This window comes from Acanthopagrus latus, chromosome 21, assembly GCF_904848185.1.
Source record: "Acanthopagrus latus isolate v.2019 chromosome 21, fAcaLat1.1, whole genome shotgun sequence".
Classification (NCBI taxonomy): domain Eukaryota; kingdom Metazoa; phylum Chordata; class Actinopteri; order Spariformes; family Sparidae; genus Acanthopagrus; species Acanthopagrus latus.
In genome coordinates this window covers 8,242,859-8,267,429 of record NC_051059.1, presented here as the reverse complement: position 1 = coordinate 8,267,429, position 24,571 = coordinate 8,242,859, and the positions used below count along the sequence as shown (strand labels likewise).

Below are 24,571 nucleotides of genomic sequence, written 5' to 3'. Positions count from 1 at the left end.
CCTTCCCTGGTCTCGCCCATTCGCGCCAAATGAAGCGAGTCATCGCGAGAACACGCCTGTCCAACCGGTAAGTTGGGTTGTGGGCGAGGGTTACACGTGCCTTTTTAACTGAGTATAGATGTTTGCATTCATTTTAATGAGAAGGTAAGCTGTTGTAAGAGGACTTATTGTATTTCTCTAAACTGTAGCATCAACGTTTTACATAAAACTGCACTGCTCTGTATATGAGACAAAACACTACAAAGGAATAGAATAAGGTCACTGTCAGTGGTGGAAAGTACCCGTGTGGGCTATCTTTCCTCTGGAAATGAGTCACAAGTAACAGTTTACTTCCAACAGCAACTTCCAGGTACTGTTTTACTGCAGTATCTCAATTTTATGCATCTAAATACCTCTAGTTGACGGCATTTCTTAAGAAAATATTGCACTTTGGACTGCACTAAATTTATTTGACGGCATTATTTTAATGTGGCCATAGGAATGACTGTCTATAAGGTCTACATAAATATTATAGCTATACCAAGAGGGACAAATTAAATCAATCAAAAAGTAATAAATACTTTATAAGTTTATAAGTACCATCATGAATAGATGGTTAGTGTAACATACTGACATACTGTAACGTCTTAACTATTATGTCTTCACATTCTGTTAATAATTTCTGTTTTGTTTTGTTTTTTTAACATTCGTGTTACCATTATTTGTCTTACGAAGAATCCTCTGGTTCATGTGAGTCAAGGATTACCTTAAATGACCCCCGGTGTGTCACAGACAAATCGGCGACTTCCATCTGGTGCAGGCCTTGAAATGTGAACAAACATTACACCAGTGTGCCTACGAATGTTAATGTTTCAGACCCCACAGTCTGTGCAAAAATAGTGTTTTCCTTGTGCTGCAGCTGTGAAAATATCAGCTCTAGGAAAGGAAAGGAAGTGCAGGCCTATTTAGTTTGGTCACCAGTGTGCTGACTAAGTCAGACGCACAGATTTTTTTTCCAGTTAAGTTGTCTGGGAACATTCCAACTCATTTCTTCTAACATGCAGAAGTAATGCAGTATTATACAATAGAGGCTTTAAGTACACGACTTTGAAACCCGCTGAAGCCGACACTGGGGACTGCAAAGACAGAGGTCGTTTAATTTGCCTCTACGTAACAGAAAAACAAAACTCTTATTACAACAGCTTCAAATTGAGACAATATTGATAATTTGGTTATTTTAGAACTGATGTTTTGTCCATACAGACAGGGTTGACAAATCTGCAGCCCTGTGATTGGGCACCTGCGGTGGGTAGGGGCAAAGCTGTCGCCAGTGGTGGTAAATTATTAGTAAATCTTTGTAAACAGCTGGTTCCTTTTATCTTTCAATAGCTTGTTTTGCAACTCCATTTATTTACCAGCACTCTTAATTATTGATATTTTACCATAACAGCCTTAGTAAGGTTGTGTAACTGACCCTGTAATTGCTCTTTTGGGTATCTGCAGTAATCACATGTTTATGCCCAGCGCCGGGCTGCTAACGTGTAATTTGTGCAAACCAGTCATTGGGGGGGATCTTAGCTCAGTTTTTAATAATTTTCCCACCGCATACTTTCCTCGCATTGTGGGTCAGTTTCTGTCACTGCTTTGACATTTCAGGCAGGGGGCCGACGTGACTCAGGAGACCTATATTTTCCATATTCAATGACAACCACATTAAAGTCCAAGAACATGCGGGTCGGTACGCAAGACTTCACTTCTAACGCTACTGTATATCACCTGCTAAACAAAACAGTGGACGTGATGGGAGTTCATTTCTGTGTCCTCTCTTAGAAACAGCGGCCTCGATTTAGAGCCCCGAAAGTTCAGCAGCATTTTTCACAGCAAGTCGTTGTTGGAGTTCCGCGTGTCCGCAGGCCAAGAATGTAAAGTCGCCATAGAGACCGTCTGCAGATTTCGTTGTCTCTTATTTTCTGTGTGATCATTACTTAACACCAACAAGGCCGTGCTGCTGTTGAGCAACATGTAATAATGGCCCAGCCTGTTGTTTGGCTCACTTGTTAACTGGGATCAATGTGTGAGAGGTGAGCAGCACAGCAAGCCAACAGATTTCCACAATATCTGTAGCTGCCACTCATGACACTGTAACAATACTCCAACTGTGCAAAAACAGAGGAGATGTTTTCTTAAAAAGATAATAGAAGTGAAGCAAGGTGAAGCTGGTCATGAACTATAACTGGAAATGCGTGTGACTTTTTTTTAAGAGTGCACAGATAAAAACACAGTATGTAGCCTTCGATATGCACACATAGACTCAGGAGGCTGCAAGACTAAATGATTCGGCAACACTTCATGCAACAGCTTAGTTCCCTTCTCTTCTTGTGAGAACATCCTCTTTAGCAAAACATTTTCACAAAGTTATTTGTTATATTTCACAAGCAATGAATGACTGAGTGTAGTCCAAAGCAGAAACACGGATCTAAATGTTAACGGTTAACCAACTCATTAGCCTTATCGCACTCCGATAAGAGATTATATTGTTAACTGTTAACAACTCGACTTCCTCCCGAGTTGTATAGTGGCAGAATGGATTTTGTCACTCTTGTTGCATTACTTTAGCCAGCCGGTATCTATCTCATCTAGCTACCACTTAAATACTTGATCTGTCTTCTGTGAACATTTGCAGTGACATTCATCATCCCCAGAAGATGAATCCCACAGATCAAACTTGCTTTTTTTCATCCCCCGTAAATGTTTGATATTGAGTGTCCACTTAACCACGTGTACCTGTACAACCTTATGCAGTCCAATACAAATGCCCTGCAAGAATGTCTGTCTCAATATTCAGCCTTTGCCTGTATTGACATATGAAATATTTCAGTTCAAATACACGTTTATGTGATTATAGTTGTTTTTGTCAATCCCATTTACATTCATGCTGAGGAACAGAATAGTATCAACCATGATCTCTATGATGAACGTCATACTCATAGTAGACTTTATGGCACAAGTCGTGTTTGGGTTGCATTAGACTGTGCAGGTGTACCTAATAAAGTGAACACTGAGTGTATATCGACAACTATTCAGTGGATTGCAGTTTGCCACAAATATTCAGGTTCCCCAGAGGATGAACTGAACAGACGTGATCGACTGACTTTTCATTGTGTGACACCAGCAGGTCAAATGATTCAGTAAAAAAGCTTCTTATCTGCTGCAGTGATTAGCACAGCATTTGATGTATCCTAATATATTTCATTATCCTCAAGCTAGTGCCACTTTGAGATTTATTTACATTTTCATTTTGGAGTGAAATATCTTTACAGCACAGTCTATATAGGGCAAGTTCTGCCAAACATTAGCATGTTAGCCTCTTTTGTAGCATGTTAGCATGTGCCTACTTCTTGTTCAAGATACAGGATTCATTCATTAGTCATTCACTGGTGGACCCGCATGTGAAAACATGATAAAGTTTGCTACTTGTTATAATACAGTACAAGGCTGCACAATAAAATATTTGTTTTTCCATCTATCTATCTATCTATCTATCTATCTATCTATCTATCTATCTATCTATCTATCTATCTATCTATCTATCTATCTATCTATCTAAATGGATGAATAAATAATAAGTCATCTATGTGCAGTATGGAGGATGAATTGAGGAGTCCCACAGCCTGAGGAGAAGTAGTCTGGTGGTATGGCAGTGGATAATTCCATATCTTTTGCCAGATGGCAGCAAGGTGAACAGAGAGTGGCTGGCTTCGGTTTGTGTTGTCTTTTAAACTCCTTTAGGGTCTGTGTCGGCACCTCAACTCACCGATATCACCGATGCTCAGTAGATGGGCACCAGTGATGTTCTGGGCAATTTTACTCACCTGCTGCAGAGCCTTCCCGTCCTGGGCCATGTAAGAACCAAGCCACAGGAATGGGCCTTTTTAAGTTTTCCGTAGGAGTCGGAGCTGTTCCCTCGCAAACACGCAAACAGACGTCATGAACCATGACTGATTACACCGAAAGGCTCAGAGCGCTCAGGACCATATGAGAGAAAAACATCTTCCATTTCCCATAACGCTGCTAAATCCCATTTAAAAGCTGTTTTACGTCCTCTCAGAAAACAGCTAACACTCAGAGATCTTTTTGTTTAGGTGGAGTCAATTATGAGATCAGGCTTTCCAGGATGTAAACTCAGCGGTGGTGATCCTTTCTTTGAGAAAAGTAAATGAGGCCAGTCTCTACGTCGACCACAGCTGGACTCATAATCTTTTTATGGAGAGAGTCTTACATTGTGGGATCTGACAAAACAAGCCTGTTAATGATACCTCGTGCTGTATACTGTACATATTCACTTACAGTCAGTTACATGATTCCCAACAGTCAAGTGAAAGAATTATTATTATTATTATTATTTTTGTTTTTTTAGCATGTTCTCATTTGCTGAAATTGAATTATACTTTTGATTCATCATGTGCTCAGTTGATCCTGAAACTGCAAGTGATTTTACTGCTTTCTATTCTTGTGCTGATGACGGAAGAAGTGTAAAGATGAACCACTGAACACCTGTGATGTAGCAATGCAAAATAACAATAAAGAGAGGAAGGAGCGAGTGAAAATCGGTTTTGCACCAGTCTCTATTTCTGCTTCATGTTATTTCAAGCATTAATCTCTTTCAGGGCTTTGAACTTGAAGCTTGAAACCTCACTGACTCGCATTCATCTGACAAATGCCCAAGCAGTGCAGGTATTCATGGGCTCAATTCAGAGTGACTCAAAATTCAAGTTCACCCATCTGGTTTGTGGCTGGCTTATAAAAAAATATTCTTGTGAATCTGGTTCGGTGTTTGGCCTTCAGAGGGTTTTTCTTTTTTTCGGGGGGGGTTTCCACAGGAAACCATGTTTCTGCAGCTGCAGATCCAGACAGACAGCCACAACACACACCTGAAAAGGCGACGTGGACCAGTCCAATACAAGTTTTCAGCTGTACCCCACTTAGAACTACATGTAACTGTGCAGACGAAACCAGTTGTGGCCTGCGCTGTGTCGTGGTGCACTGGCAGAGCCACGTCTGATCGCACACTTTCCAGACATATCTGGTTGAAAGTAAAAGATCATTTTTAATTTGTAATTTGCTTTCATTTTGGGGTGATTCTGCTAATATGGCTCACAGAGTCTGGAAGACTGATTGAGTCTGATACTATAAGTGAAAGAACTAACTGTGAAAATGCTCCACAGCTAATATAAGTCTTGCATTAAAAAAGCTCACTTGAGTAGAAGTACGCAAATACTTTAGTATAAGTATCAGAAAAAAGTACCAGTTGTGCAGTAAAATGGTCCCCGTCAGTGTGTTACTATTATATTTGACGAATTAAAGAACAAATTTGCCCGCACATTAAACTAGCCTTTTAGCATGAGCTATCCTCCAATAGAGTAATCCTACATAAGGCACCTTTAACGTTGAGCTCATTTAACTACTTTGTATACTGTTGGCTAGTTTGATCTACAGCAGGTCATCATGCTCTATAAAAAATCATCAGATGTTTGTAGCGTGGCTGTCCTGTGAAAACCACACATCTCTGAGGATCATCAAGGCCACTTGTTCTCAGAAACACGGGCCTGTATTCAGCTCCGTGACAAATCATTTTCCAGGTTATCCAAGAGGGTTTTCAAATGGATTATTTAACTTCGGCTTTAACATTCAAAATCAACACATCTGGAGATACCTGCTTTCAGCTGGACAGGAGGGGTGTAAACAAAAATGTAATCCAGAAAGTAACTTCTAACTAAAGCTTTTAGACAAATGTGATAGAGTTGAAGGTACAGTGTTTGCCTCTGAGATGATGAAATGGAAACACTCAGGTGAAGTGCAAGTATCTTAAATGTTTTGTGATATGTACTTATCCAGGCTCCTGGATGGTTTCTAGGACCAAACCTCACACACTCTTTTTGGTACGAACACACTCCCTCTTCGATCCTGCTGTCTTCACTTGAATATTATCTCCCGTCACCCTCCTCCTGCCTAACAGCAACACATCTCTGTCCCAGAACAGATATCTTTATCGCTGTCCCACCCATGAGGGGGGGGGGGCACACCACGGACAGTACAATCTACAGTGCGTGAACAATCAGCCTTCAACAGTAGCTGAAACAAAGTGATCTGACAGCTGGAATCCCAAGATGGTACGGCATGTAGATGCTGATCTGAGCTGGTCCTGGCACAGTACTTCTTTAAGCATTTACTGCTGCACCATCGTGAGACACTTCTAGAAAACACAGAAGGAAGCGATGACTGCTGACTGGAACAATAGCGCGTGGGAGCCAACAAAGGCATCTCTCAGGATCTTTATTTCCTTCTCGGCACACGCAGAGATGCACAAAAGAAGAATATGAGGAAGTTGTTAAAGTTTAAAGAAAAAAAAAAAAACCCTGAGGATTCCAGTGTAGTTTTTTCTGAATCTCTGGTTCCTGCGTATTTTAAACCTTTGTGCCGTGTGTAAAAGTAAAAGGCGGCCATGAATGACACTACTCTGACAACTACTATGGATGATGCAATTCTCGTCCTGGATGAGGGCAGACGGGGTCCCAGGGAGGGTCAAGCATCTTCTGGTGAGCTGCTGACGAAAGATACGCTATCTTTCGAATAGCAGGGGCCAAGCTTATGCACACAGGGCTCGGCTCTGACATCTTCGGTTACATAATGTCGGTGACAAGTTGGTTTGTACAGAGGCGAGCAGTCTACCTTTAGATATTTATTTAATACTTCTGTGTTCCGTATGAGTCATCTGGCCTCGTGGCAGTGGGTGTACCTCCACGTACACTGGCTCAAATAGAGCTAGACCTTTTTTCTGTATCTCCCTGTTCCACTTTGTTTCCTAACTTTAATTGTCATTCATGGTGCACATGGTTTCCACGTTTAACAGACTGTTATCTCTTGTTCATGGTGTAAAAATAGAGCAGAGCACATAATAAGCTGCTTGGAGCATGATTAAGCCTGTGGCAGAGTTCTCTGTCCATGCCAGCTTCAAAATAGGGCCCTGAAATGTGCATCTGTGACATTGGAGAGCTGTGTTTGCAGCTGGGAGTGGGATGACAGTGACCACATGTGGTCAGTCCAGAGAACAACACCCGGAGTGAGATAAAAAAATATTTATTGGACAGACATGTTAGCCTCACAGTCTGCTGCACAGACACATCTGCTTATTAACACCATAATACATAATACATCGCTTACACACGCCAACACGCAGACAAACAAACCTCGCTGACCGACCAACACACACACACACACACACACACACACACACACACACACACACACAGCTCCACATCTGCGAATGAGTTTCCTTTAGTGGCTGGGTCTGAACGGGAACGGCATCCCCGTCATGAAAGGCTGAGCGGGGTACTGAGGGTGAGAAGATGGGTGGGCAGCTAGAGGTGTGTGTGGGGTGTGTGCGGGGTGTGGCGGGTGTGGCGGGTGTGAGGGGTGCGAGGCGATGGGCGAGTGGGCTGCATGCGGGCTGAAGGCCAGCGGAGGTGTGTGGATGTTGTTGTAGTACATCACTGGGCCTGACAACACCAGCTGGAGCAAACTGGGGACGGAAAGAGGAGGAAAGAGATACGTTTGAGCAAATGTTGCGCACGTCTCAACAACAATCTGACACACATCCAAAATACAAAGGCCCAAACATAACTATACTTAGGTTCAATTAGAGATTCTTTTATCAGTGAGCATCTGCACAGTTTACCAAGGAATTAGGATTTTTCAATCTTCAAAATGGGATTACTGTTACTAAACATGCCACTTCATCTAAGTAAAATAAGTCAGAACTTGTGTTTTTATAGTGATATATATACTTGACATTAACTTGATGTAAGTATACCTTTGTTGGAATCAATCTGACTGTGCGACAACCTTTGCCAGTGTGCTCACTACAGCAATGTGGTGGTTCTAAAATTAAAGTGATAAGCTCAAAGTCCTGCTTTTGGGAAAACAGCATTTTAGTATTTTTTTTCTTTTTGTGCTGCACACACTTTGAACAGACAGGGTGTGCTCTAACATTTTAGGCTAAGCAGGGGGGCTAATTTTATTGTGCTGCAAAGCTCCAGAAATGTTTTGTGTAGTATGAAACTTCACCTAACTCCCCATGGACGTGGGGATGAGTAGCAGCAGTAGCAGTTGCAACGACTGAATTTTCATTTTTGGTTGAACTGTGCTTCAGTATTTCTCACAATCTACCTACAGGTCAGTTGTAAAGCTTGATCAAACTATTCTCCTTCTAAATGTAACTACTTTTAACCGTGCTCTCCTGTTGTTTTGTTTATTTTCCACTAATCATTTTTGTGTGTACTTACTCAGTTTTAAGTGAACTCTCAACGTGATTAAAAATCAGGACATGCCCTCAATGGTTCTTCAAGATTTGAATAGAGGGTTGAATGACTGAAATGGTTCCAGCTGAAACCATGTAAGCTTTGGAAACTGTTACAAGGTAAAGTAATAATAAACGGTTCTTACTTGTTGTGTGGGAGGCGGGAACAGATGGCTCTCAGGTCCTCTGTGGAGATACAGCAGCATTAAATAAGCATCAAATATCATACCACAGCATCAACAGACACTCCGTATGACAAGCAATCAGTTATTCAGTCATCAATTAAAGGGGCACTGTGTAGTTTTGTAGAAAAATTCAAACTCAGAATTCAAAAAAACTCAAAAAAGGAACCCAGAATACTGTTTGAAGCTGGAAAGGTTTCAGAGTACGCGACAGCATACATAACAGTATGTAATTTAAACAGTATGAAACTGTGTTGTCCTTTAAGGTCAGTTTTTTACTTTAGTCATATGCCATTTAGGCACAGGGAAAAAAAATAAAATAAATAAATAAATCACTCAATGAATCATCTTTCTCTTCTGATTACAGGTGCACTCACTCCGTACAATGCCGAATCATCACTGTGTTTCTTCCTCAGTCCCCCCCGCTGGCTTGCATTCTCATTGCTCCAGCCCCAACTGGGCCTGAGCTCCATTACCTCTTGTACATATGTGTCCAATGTGTCCAGGACTTGTGCTCGTGCAAGATAACCGTACTGTGCCATAGTGCAACTCTTCCAAACATGCCAGGGCCAAGAAAAAGTACTGTCCTTGAGCTTGGTACGGAGTGTTCACACTAGTCAAACAAGCTGGACTCTGGACTGGGGTCAGACCTGCTTTGGCACAGCATTTCTTCACCAAAACTAGATAGCGCACCTCAAATCTGTAACTTTTCACAAGTTGCTGTCCTTTGCAGGTCTACAACAAAACATGTGGAAATGTAGAAGCTTATGTGAGTGACTGATTCCTCTCTTCTGTCCACTTTTCTAGCCTCTACTTCTGCACCACTCTTTTTTTTCCAGCAATTCACTTTTTCAGTCTTACCTCTTGCGCAGAGCAGGGCTCCATTGGCCATGGCCACCTGCAAGGCCTGTGCGAGCCGGTCCAGGGTCAGCTGCGACAGCGCCTGTGTGTCGGCAGATGACGTGTGTGTGTGCTTGTCGGCCTGGTCCAACAGCCTGGAGAGGTCGGAGGTCAGCGTTGCCAGGGACTCCATCTGGAGGAGTGCCAGGCGACCAAACAGCCCATTCTCATTTAATATGTTTGGTAAAAGCATGAAGACCTGATGTGGAAGGAGATTGACAATGATATGGGAAAATAGCTTTGTTATCTTCATCTCGGATGTGCTTTGTATCCTGAAAGTAAATGTACAATGTAAGCAAACACACACCTGTAGCACACTCAGGTGGAGAGCAGAGAACAGAGGCCCCACTTCTGTCTCGCTCTCAGAAGTGCCATTGGTCAGTGGCGGCTTTTTGTCTCTCCTGTAGGCCAGCGGCGCTTTGACACACCAGCGTACCAAACCTCCTAAAGGTGTGACATCGAGTGAGCTGATTGGCTGGCTGCCAGAGAGGGGCGTGTTCAGGAAGGTGATTAAAACTAGACGAGGATCATCTTGGATCCACGACACGATCATCTGAAGGAGTTCTGAAGGAGGCGTGAGCTCCTCTGAAAAGACACGCACAAAGATTTTCAGTTTGTCTATGAGGATGCAAAAAACTAAGAGAAAGCAGTCCAGTCCAAGCAGTTTTCTTTTTTACAGAGGTCAATTCACACTTTATAGATGTTTCTGGACCTTTGTGTAAAGTACCTGAGGTGAGGTCATAGAGGGTGGTGACGGCAGTGATGAACTGGCAGCAGAAGCGTGGACTGGCGCTGTGGATGTTCTGCAGGGTGGGCACCGAGCCTGGCACCATACTACAGTAGTCGTCTACCAGCACCTGAGCCAGGCGCACACAGTACACGCGGTGCGTTCTCTGCAGGACACAAACACACCCGGAGGCAAATGTTCAGTGTTACACAAACACAAATACACACAGGGAGTTGAAATACATCACATAAAAGTTCTCAATTAATCTAGCCTCACATTTCAGATCTAACAGCCCTCTTACACATGTATTACACCATCTGTATCCAGATATGTTGTCTGCACAATAAACTATCTGATTTTGCCTTGTGTTTTACGCCTGATATTTTGTGTGGAGCAGTTTAGACTCATTTACAGTTTGCATTAACAGGTTTATATTTATCTGGACAAACACCTTTTGACAGCAGGTGTAAATAGGGTATAAAGTCAGTCTGATCAGGAACATAAAAACACACATCTAAATGCACATCTGTGTGATTCCTCACCTGTAACCAGGTAGCTGCGCATTCCAAGATAGGTACCCTGCCCACAGCAACAGCCATAGAGACGAGTTTGCTCAACAGTGCCATGCGACTTTCGTCCGCCTGGTTGCCCTGGAGACTGAAGAGGGCCGAGAACATCAGCTGACGTACAGTATCGCGGCTCTGTTCCTGGAAACAGCTGCACATGATCTCCAACAGCTGGAGCTCCTGGAGGGCACTCATCCTCTGAAAGAGAAAGAAATGCAACTCACTGGCTGCTCACACACATGTGCTTATAATCTGTGCTTTGGTTTACAAGCATTTCCAGGTCGTGCTGTTTACCCTGGCTGGGGTGTTTCTGTCTTTGGGTGCATGCAGAATGAACTCCTCCACCAGCTCCAGGGTTTTGGAGTCCACCTGGGGAGGCTGCCTCCCTGACTGCACCAGGTTACAGATGTAGATGTCCAGGTGGTACAGCAGCTCCTTGGCCGCACTCAGCACATCGCGAGGCAGCAACGACTGACGGATGTCACCCATCACCGCCTACAAAGATCAATAACCATACAAGAGATGTATGTATTACTAGTAAAAGGTGTTAAAGAGGGACATTGTTACAAAACAGGTGATGCAACTGTTGATGAGTTAAATGTGGTTTTCATTACTCGATAAATGCAACATGGACATGATGTAAAATACTGAAACTCATTTGTCGGAGATGTTTGATGTGCTTCAGAGAAAAACTTCAATAAACTAAGTGCACCTAAATATGTCACAGCAATACACTGAATCTCAGCCTATGTTCGCCTATGTTTGTCCCTACAACAAAAGAGGGAATGCGGCTGAGCTGTAAGATGAAGTTGATGCAACATTAAAAACAACAAAGTAGAGTTTAACGCTACTTCTCTTTATATCGCCGTTCAAACCGTAGGTTCACAGCTGTAAAGCCCACACTTTTAAAGTGGACCAGCTCCACTGTCAATCGCTCTCCTCCATCCTGCTACAGCTAATGCTAGCAAGGTTAGCTCGAAGACTTTACTATACTGCGACAAATCTCACGCACCTTAGTTATCATCGGAGCAGCCTGTTAAAGAGAAAAATATACTTGTAGTTAAGCTCTTACCTGTGTAACAAAGCTCTTGATATATTCTTGATACGAATTAGCCGCTGATGAGAGTAGTGAATGGTATCCCAACGACGACGGAGCCACTTCCTGCTTCTACGGAAGCCTGCGAGGGATAAAACCACTGCCATTGTTGTAGCGAAGTCCGTGCATGTGCTGTTTGGTAAATGTCAACAAAGACTGATACTTCAGTTGTTTGCTGGCACACATTTGTGCTAGCGGCAAAACACTACAACGAATATGCAAACAAAAAAAAGCGGTGGAACCTCAAGTTGCTGTAAGCAAACTTGACACAACAAAGGAAAAAAATGAATTAAAAAATCATATCTTAAATTACATATAAACAGAGATTAAATTGGGCCGGAGCCCTCCAGAGCTCCGCTCCTGTAACTACCATTATATGATTTTTTAAAAATCATTAATTTGGATCCCCATCAATACATAAGTTGATAAAATATGTATTAGGCTGATGGTGCAAGGTAAAAAATATATATATATTTTGAGAGATAATGGACGCTGAGTGAAGAAGCCCCCCCTTACAAAAGCCAATTTAACCACTGCATATAAGGAAACGTTTATTTGTTTATTAATAGGCTTAATATTACTTTTTCCACTTGGAGTAATTATAGTAAAAAAAACAATTTTACTCAACAAATAGATCTTTCGAAATTAGGACAGATGTTATTGTCCCTTAGTTTACTTTAATTTACTTTCCTGTTTATCGGTCTTACACATTCACACCTTGTTTTTGCGTAGTTTGTGAAGTATAAAAAAAAACCTAGCTAAATGCTTGCGACAAACACACTGGTTTATGGGCTTGCATGTGATGCTAACATGTGGCTAGCTAGCGCTGCTGGCCACCGTTAGCTTACGTGCTTGACTTTTAAGTGTCATTGTGTTAAAAACAAACAAACAAACAAACAAAAAACCCTGTATTTTCATTTGTGTATCGTACCACACAAATGCCCCATTTAACATTAAACCTAGTAGACTATATCTCACAAGTATGCCTCTTCTGTTGGCTTAAATGCATCGGATATAAACACCCAGCACATGGAAAAGTTGTTGTTTTCTCCTGTAACATCAGAAACTATTTATCATAATGAGAATCACTCAGGCACACTGTCTGTAATCCCTACACAGGGGCGTGCCCGCCAGGCAGCGGGGCCGTGGTGCTCGTGCACTCTCGGCTGCGCGTTCCCGACACCACATCGGTGTTTGCACTTTGCCCGTCCCGTCGAGTGATCCCGGGCATCCCCGCAACATGACCATCAACACCCTGGCTAAAGGAGGCTGGCACCGGGAGCAAATGACATGCTTCCGAAAGGTAAGACCGTACAATTCTGTCTGTGCTGGTTTGTTTCACAATCTGACATGTCACACTGTAGTTATAAGCCTGAGTGAATCTGGAAACATCAGTGTGAGCGGGGAGGCAGGCAGGATGGAAACAAGTGAGGAAAAGGGTGCAACATTTGTTATCTGTATTTTATTTATCTGTTTTTTGGTTCAAGCATTTGTTTCTGTTTTGTGTGTGTGTGTGTGTGTGTGTGTGTGTGTGTGTGTGTGTGTGTGTGTGTGTGTGTCAGATGGAGAGAGTGATCGTGGCCATGCAGGACCCTGACATGGGCATGAAGATGAGAAACCAGAGGCTCCTCATCACTGTCATCCCGCACGCCATGACAGGTGTGTATGTCTGTGTGACTCCTTATGTCAGTGTGCATCAGCATCGTTTTGTGTGTGTGTATGTGTGTGCGAAGAAGCACACTGCAGCTTATGTTTGTCCCAGCGGTCATGCATAATGCAGCAGTGAATTTTGGAGAATACTGTGTGCTTCGCAGAGCAGAGGGAGGAAGTTTGTCCTCCTTTCTTGACTCCTTCCTCTCCGTCTCTTTACCCCCCCCCCCCCCCAGGCCGCGACATCATCGACTGGTTGATCCAGAAATACAATATCTCTGAGGAGGGTAAGTAGATGTATATGTACATTTTCTAGACAGAGAGAGTATTTCACTGTTATTCTCTGTTTCAGGGTCGACCGGCTTGTTGTGTGTGTCGTTGCTAGCGTGTTGCCAGGATATGGTGTTTTCTCTCAAGCTGACGTGCCAGGGATGTGTGTGTGTGTATTGTCGGGGTTGCTGTTTCCAGTAAACAGGAACGGGGTGAGCCCCAGAGGACCCAAGTGTGATTAACTCACCTGATCATCTGGGTTTGATTAGCTTCCCTGTGGAGGATTTCCCCCCCTCAGGAGATTTTACCGTACCTGAACTAAATTAGAGGTTGGAAAAAAAGAAAAAAAAAGTAGAAGTACTGAGAGCAGACTAAAGTAAGAGAGAGTGGTGTCAGTCAGCAAGGGAGGGATGGAGAGAGAGAAAGAGAGAGAGAGAGTGGTGAAGGCTGATTAAAATGCACCGCACAGCTTTTTTTTTTTATTTTGGTCACTGTCAGTCATAAAAGTAGGGCTCTTTAACAAATGAGAAGAGACTGAAGATTGATGATGCATTTCACCACTGGAACCGAGCCTCGATTTGAGAGAGATTGCAGACAGGGTGCGGGCGTTTGATGAAAAATGCATGAAGAATTAGGTGCACCGCATTTCATACTCATTTTATTTCTTCTGGCCAACTGATACAATTTGTTTTCACTCAGCGTAGCTTATCATTCACCTCGAATGTTAATGCCCTTCACGAGTATACATTAAAAAAAAACAAACACGTATGGTAGTCTAATGTGTGTGAGGTTGAATGAAGTCACCTTTTAGATGACCTTCTCTAAGTTTCCAGCCCTGACAATCTCCTGAAGGAGCTGAAACAGTCTCCATGATTAGTTTCCTCTGTGGTGTTTCTAACAGAGGCGCTGCATATCGGCAGCATGCTGGTGAAATACGGGTACATATACCCCCTCAAGGAGCCAAGATCTCTTGTGCTGCGGCCCGATGAGTCACCCTACCGCTTCCAGGTAAGTCGATCATCCCCCTCTCAGTATGTTTCCCTTCATAGTTTGTACATTTTTAGCTGAAGGGGCAGCCTGAGTGAGACCCCCAGAGCCTAGACACACTGATTTCTGTCGCTGGCGGCCCCCGCTGCTTATTCTACGCGCTCAGCTGAGAAAAGTCGGCGACAGTAGCCAACCAGTGCCAACAGTCTTTATCATCTTTATCATGGGGGGTGGAAAGGGGGCTGTATTTTGCTCATTTTGCCTGCAAGGCCGGTGGCATCCCCTCTCATTCTCACTACTCACTGTGAGTTCATCTTTCTTCGGGCTGCTTGTTAAAAGCGCCACCCTTTTTACCACTTTTTACCAAACCATCATCTTCTCTCCACCGCCGTCTATCTCCCTGTCTCCCTCTCAGTCCATTAGCCCACATCCTAATCCTCCATCCATCTGCCTCTCTCTCTCTCTCTCTCTCTCTCTCTCTCTCTGCTGCCACTTCATCATCACCCCACCGCACAATTAACCTCCGTCAGAAACATCACAAAAGTGTCATTCGTTTTTTTTTTTTGTTCTCAGACTCCTTACTTCTGGACCAGCACCCGGTGGCCTGCCTCAGAGCTGGACTATGGTAATGCCAAAAAAAAACAAAAAAAAAACTGAAGGGGTAAGAGGGCAGCTCAGCAGGGTGAAGAAAAGGACATGCATTTTCAGCATAAGTAAAACTACTTTATATGTCTGATGTTTAATTAGAAAAAGAAAAAAACAACAACCGCTTTCGACTCAGTAACACACTACAAGGTGTGACACACTAGTAGTAATGCCTCCATTTAAGATACAACCTCTTACAAGGAACCCCGTAAGGATTTAGATGAGCTTTGGGCAAAGTGAAATAAATAGATCACGGCACAAACCTCTTAACCTCATTTCTATCTTTATTACTCTTCTTGTTTTCCTCCTTATATCCCAACAGCAATCTATCTGGCCAAGAAGAACATAAGAAAACAAGGAGAACTCATGGAATATGAAAAGGTGCGTGTCTGTGTGTAAGTAAGGGAGCAAAGTGAGTGCATGCCATGAATTATGTAGTAGTGACTCTGGGGTGAAAAGGTCTGCGCTATCAAGTCAACATTACCTTTCAGACATCCCACTCCTCTTTTCTTTCTGTGTTTTCTTATTTTATTTATTTTTTTATCCCTTATTCCTCTCTTGTCATTCTTTTCTCTTCCTTTTTTCAGGAGAGGTACAGTGTGTTGCACAAGAGAATCAACCACACCTGGGACTTTGTGGTCATGCAAGCCAGAGAGCAACTCAGGTACACACACACACACACACACACACACACACACACACCTACACTCACACCTACACTCACATGCGCCATTACACACAAAGTCACACACAAACTTACTGGGTGATTTATGTTTTAGAGCATCCAAACAGAGGAGGAAGGCTGACCGCATTGTCTTAGAGTGTCAGGAGCAGGCTTACTGGCTCATCAACAGACCCCCGGTACGTTCACTGTTGTTACTGTGCTCTACTGTAATGAATCAGACTGTGTGTTATACTACATGACACTACAGCGCTATACACAATACTATGCTATACTTTACTGTACTCTACAATGTACTTTTCTACACTATATTGCACTACGCTACACTACTCTATAGTATACTGTACTGTACAATACTTTTCACTATGCTGTGCTATACTACACTATGTAACACCACACTACACTACTTTACACATTCTCTACTGTGGTGGATAAAAATATACCATGCTATGCTATGCTAAACTATGCTATGCTATACTATACAATGCTAAACTATGCTATGCTATATACTAAGACTTAGTAAATTATAGCATAGCATAGTATATTATGCTATGCTATGCTATACTTTATTATACTCTATTGTACTATATACTATTCTATACCATGCTGTACTATGCTACACTATGCTTTACAATGCAATGCTGTAGTATACTTTCCTATGCTATGCCATACTGTATTATGCTATGTTATGCTATGCTGTGCTATACTACACTATATAACATTACACTACACTACTCTACATGTTCTCTACTGTGGTGGATACAAATATACCATGCTGTGCTATGCCAAACTATGCTATGCTACACTATACAATGCTAAACTATGCTATGTACTATGCTGTACTATACTACATCACTCGACAGTGTTCTCTACACACTCTTTACTGTGGTAGATTTAAACATCATATTATTACTGTACTATATTATACAATACTGTGTAGATCTGAGCCATGCTGTTCTAAAATGAAATCAAATCAGATTTATTTATGTCTTACGGAAATCACAATCACACTGCCTCAGTGGGCTTTACAATCTGTACATTGAACCATATCCTCTGTTCTTAGACCCTCAATTCAAGTAAGGAAAAACATCCCATGTGAGGAAAACCCTTTCAGCAGGAGGGACGAAAAAAAGATGGAAAACAATCTCAGTTTGAACTACAGAGAAGGAATCCCTCACCCCCCAAGATGGGCTGACATGCAATAGATGTCTATTCTATGCTTTGTTGAACCATACTGCACAACTATAGAAATGTATATTGAAGTATTTAAAAACAGTCAAGGGTCCCACTAATGTTCACTCACAGTCCCTTCTGCAGCCAACATGAAATATTCAACCCATCTGGTAAAAGCCTCAGCTGACAACAGGGGCAAAAGAGAGAGAGGGCGACAGCAAGGGGGGGGGGGGGGGAGGGAGAGAGAGAGAGAGAGAGAGGAAGAGAAATATCATCATATTCTACTTTCTTTATCTTGCCTGCACATCGCTGCATCCATATGATTGTTAGACAGACAGGCAGAGAGAGAGAAGGGACATGGGGGAGATAAAGTGGGGGGGAGGGGAGGAGGAGAGGGATGATGGGAAGCGTAGATGTGCTGTGGGGGAGAGGGTTAGAGGGGAGGCAGGGGACAAGGGTTTGAAGGAGAGAGTCCATCTTGCCTTGCTCTTATGAATTAGGGACGAAGGCACGGAGAAAAAGAAAGAGAATACTGGAGAGTGAAAGTCAGAGCTAGTGGAGTGGAAAGCGCAAGGAAGGATAAGTGCTCACCCACACATCATCATCAGAGACACACAAACACACACACACACACACACACACACAATGCAAAATATGCTATACTGTACACAGTTGTGTGTATGTGTATTTTTTTTTTTAGCCTGGGGTGCATAATGTGTTGGACATGGGTCTAGAGAGACCAAACAACTTCAGTGCACGAGTTACACTGGTCAGTAGCATTATCACATTTATTTACTCCCTGTTTAACTGATTATGTTTGTAAAATCTAATATGATGACACCTTCTTCTCTCCTTGTTTGATTGCTTTCCCTCTTTCTTACTGCGGGGATTGTTTCAAAGTAAGTGTCCAAGCGGGACTACGGACAATTACGCTGTATTACAGTGTTTTTAGAAATATAAATAGAGGGTAAAAATGCGAGGCGCTGACATGACTTGTTCCCCATGTCCCCTGTGCCAACTGGGAATCACGGCTGATAACAACAGTTTCTTATTAGCAGCAGTCAAGTGAACCATCCATTTGTGATAAAAAATAAATACATGTTGTTATGATCAGTAAATAACCAACCTGTCATCCATCCATCCATCCATCATCTGTACACATTATATGTACGCCGCTTAATCCTCTGCAGGGTCGCGGACCAACCTGTCATAATATTTCAATATTGATAGACACTGGGGGAGGCTGCCTGCTATTAATATGAATATATAAACATATAACAATGCAGTCACTGTGTGAATCTAAGTGATGACGATGTGTTTCTCCTCATAGATTTAGAACAGTGACTACTACAAAAATGAGGTAAACTTCATATATAACTTGTAAACTCTCACTTTAAGTGCATTGCGTGTTTATTATAGCTCAGTGTGTGTTTGTTAACGTGGTCCTTGTGCCTTTGTTTTCAGATTGAAACCAGCAAAAGGGCCCTTGGAAGAAACCGTGTAAAGTCATCCATCTGTCTAGAAGGGTAGGGCACGCGCACACACACACACACACACACACACACACACACACACACACACACACACACACACAGAAGGACTAATGGGCTTGATGTTGCCTGACTCGAACCCTACGTCTCATACATAAGGCTTAGTGTTCCCACTGTAAGAGCCACTAATGGATTCTTCCTGAGGGAAGTTGGAATTACTGGCCATTAACTCTTATGATTTGCAGCACTAATACAATAATACTGTGTGTGTCCTCTTGTGCGTGTGTGTGTGTGTGTATGCCGCTGCATTTGTGGATGTGCAGTTTTGTGAAATACAGCGAGCAGTACCTGAACCACGATCCCATCATGCAAGGCTGCCTCCCCAGTAACCCCTGGATCTCCGATGACACCGCACACTGGACAATAAACACAGACGTGTGAGAGAATACACACATATACACACACACCTTACAGGTCCAACATACAGACCGCTATACTGTTATGTAGTGTAGCTGGTTTTGCTTCTGAAGCATCTCTTGACGTGTTTTTTCCAGTTTAAAGTTATGACAGTGGTTTACCATCTGATTGGGCTGGATGTGTGTGTCGTTGGTGTGTTTCTGTGAGCAGGGTGCCGACACCGACGCGTCTCCGTGTGGAACGTTGGAGCTTCAGCTTCATGGAGCTCCTCGATGACCCCATGGGGAGGCGGGAGTTCATGACCTACCTGGAGAAAGAGTTTAGTGGTAAGGGAGAGCGACAGGAATGCACCGTGTCTTTGTGCACATCGTGCATCCTGATGGTTGTCGTAGACGGTTTGAGACCGTAAAGATTCATTTTTTAAAACATGAAGTGACAAGGTCTTGTGATTGGAGCCAACCCATGGTTCAGACACACAATACCCAATATTTCATCTACTTTCTTACTTCTATGTTAAGCCAAAGGTTTTAAAATGGGGTACAGGCCTACACAGGGGGGCTCCAATGCCCGGAAGGAAATCACATAGAACAGTCAAACCTGTGTGTGATTTCCCACTTCCCCAGAGTCAGAAATATAATGAATGCATTGGTACAGACCCTTTTTAGTCTGAAGTCGTGTCAAACAGCAGTATGAGGATGAATTAGTATAGTCGTGATCACAAAGGCATCTGGAAATTAAGGGAAATTAAACAAGTAAACTAAGGCCATGTTCTTATATCGCCATGTTGGTGTTCCTGGAACATCGTAATCAGTGTTTATCCAGGAACATCACTGAAACTGACTAGACATGTTTTTGTGATGTCATAGCTCAGCACCTAGGGGAGAAAGACTGGAAAAATATGCTCATGAGAGAAGTTATCCTTTCAAACATGTTTTTAATTACGTGAAAGTGGTTTATTTTAATCCAGACCATGATTTTCTAATTATGACCAAGTTGTTGTTTAACACTATAGTTTTAAAGACATGGAAAATAAAAAAGTGAACTAGTGTCAAAGTGACGTGAACGGTACAAAGAAATGCTCCAAATGGGATACACAGAGTCTTATATTTAACTCACTCAGCCATGACGGCTTGCCAAAGATGCACTTCTTGTTGCTTAGGCTTGAAATAATGGTCAGTTGCAATGATGATCCTGGAACAACGTTAATCATAATGTTCTAGAAACATCAGCAACAAGGCGATATCAGATACACCAAACTAGGGGCACCTTTCTCCAAGCTTTGTCTGGGAGGACGCCCGAGGTCTCAGCCTTTGAAAACCACTTACCGGGCGAATCACAGTCATGTGGTGTACACATTACAGGCTGACAAGTGATTCATATGGAGAGACTTAGTGCAATAATAAATCGTGGAAAATAAATTTTAATTGCTATTCATATCAACATTTTGTAATCATCTTCCCAAATGACATTTTCCAATCCCAGCAGTGAGAGATGGAAGGATTGATGTAGTGGAAAAGAAGATTAATTTCATGACAGTGTTATTTGTGAGGCTGGAGAGGGTAGATCAGGAGGCAGAGCAAACAGGAGAGAGGTGAGTCCAGGACACATTTAAGAGTGAGATATACAGCAGAGGAAGGTAAAAGGCATAAGAAGGGGGATTCATTTGTTGATGCATGCAAGGCCAAGGTTTTCCACAGAGGCCAAATCGTGTGTCACTTTTTCCTGTTGTGTGCCTCACGGTCCGTCTCTCTGCCAGCGGAGAACCTGTGTTTCTGGCAGGCCTGTGAGGATGTTCGACACGGAGAGAGTTCCAGGATCATAGAGAAGGTGGAGGATATTTACAAGTAAGTGTACAAGCACAATAGCATGCATGCCAAAAATACACACTAATATCTACTGTCGGGTGACAGCCACTCTTCTGTGTGTGACTCAGAAACTTCCTGGCTCCTGGAGCAGCACGCTGGGTCAACATCGACAGCAAGACGATGGATAAAACCCTCGAGGGGATCAGACACCCGCATCGTTTTGTCATGGACGACGCACAAATGCACATCTACTTTCTCATGAAGAAGGTCTGAAGCCAATCTGCATTACACTAATCATTTCTCGAAACACCTAATAGCGTGAAAGGTTTGAATGTACTCGTCCGGACACCCACTGTTTTAAATTGGTCCTAAAAGCCTTTTTTTTAACTCATATGCAAGTAAAAAGCTTTATGCTCATAGTTTTTTTAAGGCGGATCAGTGGGAGGGGAGTGCAAAATGTCAACTGTCAAGAAATGACAGCATGTCTTCATCAGTCTGAAATGAGATTGTAAGATGATATAAGGATGTTTTTGTGACGTTGGTGATGTGGCTCTGGAAAACAAAAGTCAGACTTAAGGAAACACCCACGCTGACCTGTGCTGTACTTTCCAAAGTTGGCTTTTGCGCCAATAACAAGATATTTTTTTTCTTTGCTGAGCAGAAGGAAGTTGTGGGACGTCCAGTTGTTCGTGTCGACGAGGCATTTGTTAAGTGATCAAACAGGGTTTAGCTTTCAGGTGTAACTGTGTGTCATCAGCATAATTATCATGACTGGAATTGCGTTTGTGTTCATTTTATGAACAGCAGTGGCATGAGTATCGATCCCAGATGCACACCACACATAATGCCAACTTATCTAGATGTACGATTCCTAAGATTCCTCATATACAGTGCAACGTTTCCCCATCAATCAGCTCATAGTTGCTTTGGCGTAGTTACGGGTTTCCTGTAAAAACAAGCAGCAGCCAATAGCACAGAATGTATGTTATGCCACGCCCGACCCCCTAACTGCTGAGTCGCTGACACTCTCTAGCTCCATGCACTCAGTTTGTCAGCAGGTACTTGACCAAGTAAAGCCATCTCTTCAGCAGCCGGAAGGAAAACAAGATGGATATGTCCTCACATGACCCAATTTCCCCCAGATCACTGACAGGGGCACTAGGGATTTTGGGCCCCATGAAAAGAAATCTAATTGGGCCCTTGAATAAGATGGTTTTGCATTTTAATGATATTTCATATTTGTGAAAAAAACAACATGACAGTTTCATGGTTACTGCTCACTGTCTCCCTTGTAGTCCTGCATGCAGGTCTAATTTATCTCCACAGCTGAAGACTCACAGGTGGTGGCTTTGGATTTGGGGTGAAAAAAATACATATATGAGGCTATATGGTCATTGTGATTTAATCTTCTGATTTCCAGAAAATACAAACATTTCTCTGATTGTACTGACAGTTGTATTGAGTCACACAGTCTGCATGCTCCAGAAATGTTCTCCTCTGTTCCTACTGCAGAGCAGGAAGATGAGAGTCCCAAACTACTGACCAAACATTCAGTTTTAGTGATAGCTGAATTTGATGTATATCATGTATACACATACATATGCTCTTTTTATTTCAGAACTGTTTTTAATACATGAAAATCATTCTGAAATGAATATGGATTATAGGCTATTTTCATTCTGTAACTCTTTAACCCTCTGAAAATAACATTACTGTCTTCTGAAGGCCGTCATGGGCTCAGTTTTTAAGATTTATTTAAGCCATAAGCATCATAGAAATCTTGAAATTGACACTGAATCCGCTGACACCAAACATGTCATGCTAGCTTACAGGGAAAGGAGCTAAATATCACTTCAAATTTGAACAGTTTTTATCGCGAGGTCCGCGACCTCATTGTGAAACAATTACTTGGAATAATAACGCTCAGTCACTTAATGAGGGATGAGATGAGGACGAGGAACCTGCTGCTGCTGATACTGAGAAACTAGACTCATGGCCGCCTGACTGCCTTCAGTCTTTACAGCTGCTGATATTATCATTCGCTTTAGCTGTTCTTATAGTGTGTTAGCTGTGAACTGTGCTCACCTTTCTTTTGAAAGAAAATTGTGAGGCGTTGTCTTCCCCCTCCTTGCTTTCTTTCCCCTTCTGCCTTTTCCTTTTGTTTAAGGCTCCCTGATTTTGTCTTGGTAAGCAGCAGCCACTCTGCTCATTAAGCTGCCTGGAGAAGCACCTTCCCACCTGTAGCTGCAGGGGTGGACTGAACCATTATGTATTGTGAGGGGGGAGAGGGGCCTCAGACAGCCTCCGCTATTTTTTTTTTTTGCAGAGTAAAGTCTCTCATCCGATTTATTCTGCCAATTTTAAGTTAGTTATAACACTAATTACTTAGAAATTAATAAAGTAAAAACAACATTTTTATTTCAGGCCTTTCAGGGGCCCCCTCCCCCATTGGGGCCCTGGTAATCAGTCCCACTTTTCCCCCCAGTTTGACGCCCCTGATCACTGAATAAAGTTTTATGCATCCATGGCAGCGTCATAGAATAAAGTTTTTATTGGATGAAAAATAAATGTAACGCCCCGAGTGACTTTCAGTGACTTTCCAGGAGCTCTAAAATACCATCAAAACGAGCAAACAATATGTGAAAAAAAAGCAATTCTGACTTACTTGGGTTCACTTTGGTGGTAACGTTGTGTGATGCCATTTGTGTTTTTTGCGTGTAGGACTCTTACCCGAGATATCTCAAGTCTGACCTATACAAGAACATGCTGGCCAAGGCTATTGTCCCCCAGGAGACAAAGAAAAGGTAAAAACTCATGCTCGTCACCACTTTTACTCTCTGTTACTCTATCAGTTTTTACACATTTCCGTCCTTTCCCCTCCTCCGTCTCAGCGTGTTCCCCTTCATGAGACGCCAGCGGCACTCCAGCCCCTCCCCTGCTCAGGCTGCCACCCAGGCGGAGGACGGACAGGCCAAGGGGGCCGGGCAAGCAGGTACCAACTCTGCAGGCGGCTCCAATGCCTGACGCCCGGGCCGAAAAAAAAAAACAATGTCACTGCTCAATCACCTCCATTGTCTCTGTTGATCACCATAGTAACCACCCAAGGAGCGCTCCTCTGCTTTTTCATTTTTCTTTCAACTCGAACTGTCTGCGTGTACCTCGCCACAGCTAGGATTTTGACGTTACAGCGTCCTCTCGGAGCTTCACTTCTTATTCCCAAAGCACAAGCAGTAAACAGCAGAGGGGGAAAAAGAAAAATGAGCTTTTAGTGCTACTGTCACAGCATTTACTGCTGCATAGTAATGCTGCCCCCCGCATCCCGTCTCAGTCCAAAAAGTCTGTCCTTTAGTTCTTTCTATCGATTCCTGACGCCAAGTCACCCAGTTCTCCCTTTAGGGCTTTTCTATAGAATCTCTCTCACCCAGGTTTACGCAGGTGTGTAGAGCAGTAGAGATGTAAAACCTGTTACTCCAGTCCAAACATTTGCCTCCGCATGTCTGTGATTATCGTGCAGTTTGCTTATTTTTGCTCATTCCACGCGGCAGCTCCACGTCGTGACGGTTGTTGCTGTTCATTTTTGCTCGAGCATGTTTTCATCCCAATAAAATGTCACGACAGCATTCGGTGTTGTGTTGTGTTCTCAGTG

At 42.9% G+C, this 24,571-nt stretch overlaps 2 protein-coding genes across 4 annotated transcripts; one reads left to right on the top strand and one right to left on the bottom strand.

Moving 5' to 3' along the window:
- Positions 1-7,100: 7,100 nt before the first annotated feature.
- c21h7orf26 (chromosome 21 C7orf26 homolog) lies at positions 7,101-11,907 on the bottom strand. 2 transcript variants are annotated; one of them, XM_037084976.1, is made up of 8 exons: positions 11,783-11,907; positions 11,005-11,205; positions 10,687-10,908; positions 10,145-10,310; positions 9,725-10,002; positions 9,379-9,616; positions 8,482-8,521; positions 7,101-7,558 (listed from the first exon to the last, which is right to left on the bottom strand). In XM_037084976.1, exons 2-8 carry the CDS (start codon positions 11,197-11,199, stop codon positions 7,315-7,317), a joined length of 1,383 nt encoding a protein of 460 aa, XP_036940871.1. In that variant the 5' UTR covers positions 11,200-11,205; positions 11,783-11,907; the 3' UTR covers positions 7,101-7,314. The 2 variants fall into 2 exon arrangements, with proteins under 2 accessions (XP_036940871.1, XP_036940872.1); XM_037084977.1 differs by having other exon boundaries at positions 11,005-11,215; positions 11,783-11,883.
- Positions 11,812-24,535, top strand: rgs11 (regulator of G protein signaling 11). Of its 2 annotated transcripts, XM_037084974.1 has the most exons (18): positions 11,812-12,059; positions 12,926-13,109; positions 13,369-13,465; positions 13,693-13,743; positions 14,628-14,734; positions 15,287-15,338; positions 15,681-15,739; positions 15,946-16,022; positions 16,138-16,219; positions 17,914-17,982; positions 18,550-18,573; positions 18,678-18,739; positions 19,027-19,140; positions 19,331-19,446; positions 20,877-20,964; positions 21,054-21,192; positions 23,647-23,729; positions 23,817-24,535. In XM_037084974.1, exons 1-18 carry the CDS (start codon positions 11,950-11,952, stop codon positions 23,947-23,949), a joined length of 1,647 nt encoding a protein of 548 aa, XP_036940869.1. In that variant the 5' UTR covers positions 11,812-11,949; the 3' UTR covers positions 23,950-24,535. The 2 variants fall into 2 exon arrangements, with proteins under 2 accessions (XP_036940869.1, XP_036940870.1); XM_037084975.1 differs by lacking the exons at positions 17,914-17,982; positions 18,550-18,573.
- Positions 24,536-24,571: the final 36 nt, after the last annotated feature.

What these genes read in the sequence shown, in the direction of transcription:
- c21h7orf26 (XM_037084976.1), bottom strand. Translation starts at nt 11,199, where the DNA reads ATGGGTGACATCCGTCAGTCGTTGCTGCCTCGCGATGTGCTGAGTGCG. An exon ending in TCCACCTGAGTGTGCTACAG is followed by an intron (nt 9,617 to 9,724) that starts GTGTGTGTTTGC and finishes CTTCCACATCAG; the next exon opens with GTCTTCATGCTTTTACCAAA. An exon ending in AGCCCTGCTCTGCGCAAGAG is followed by an intron (nt 8,522 to 9,378) that starts GTAAGACTGAAA and finishes GTATCTCCACAG; the next exon opens with AGGACCTGAGAGCCATCTGT.
- rgs11 (XM_037084974.1), top strand. Translation starts at nt 11,950, where the DNA reads ATGTCAACAAAGACTGATACTTCAGTTGTTTGCTGGCACACATTTGTG. An exon ending in CATCCCGCACGCCATGACAG is followed by an intron (nt 13,466 to 13,692) that starts GTGTGTATGTCT and finishes CCCCCCCCCCAG; the next exon opens with GCCGCGACATCATCGACTGG. An exon ending in CAAGCCAGAGAGCAACTCAG is followed by an intron (nt 16,023 to 16,137) that starts GTACACACACAC and finishes TTTATGTTTTAG; the next exon opens with AGCATCCAAACAGAGGAGGA.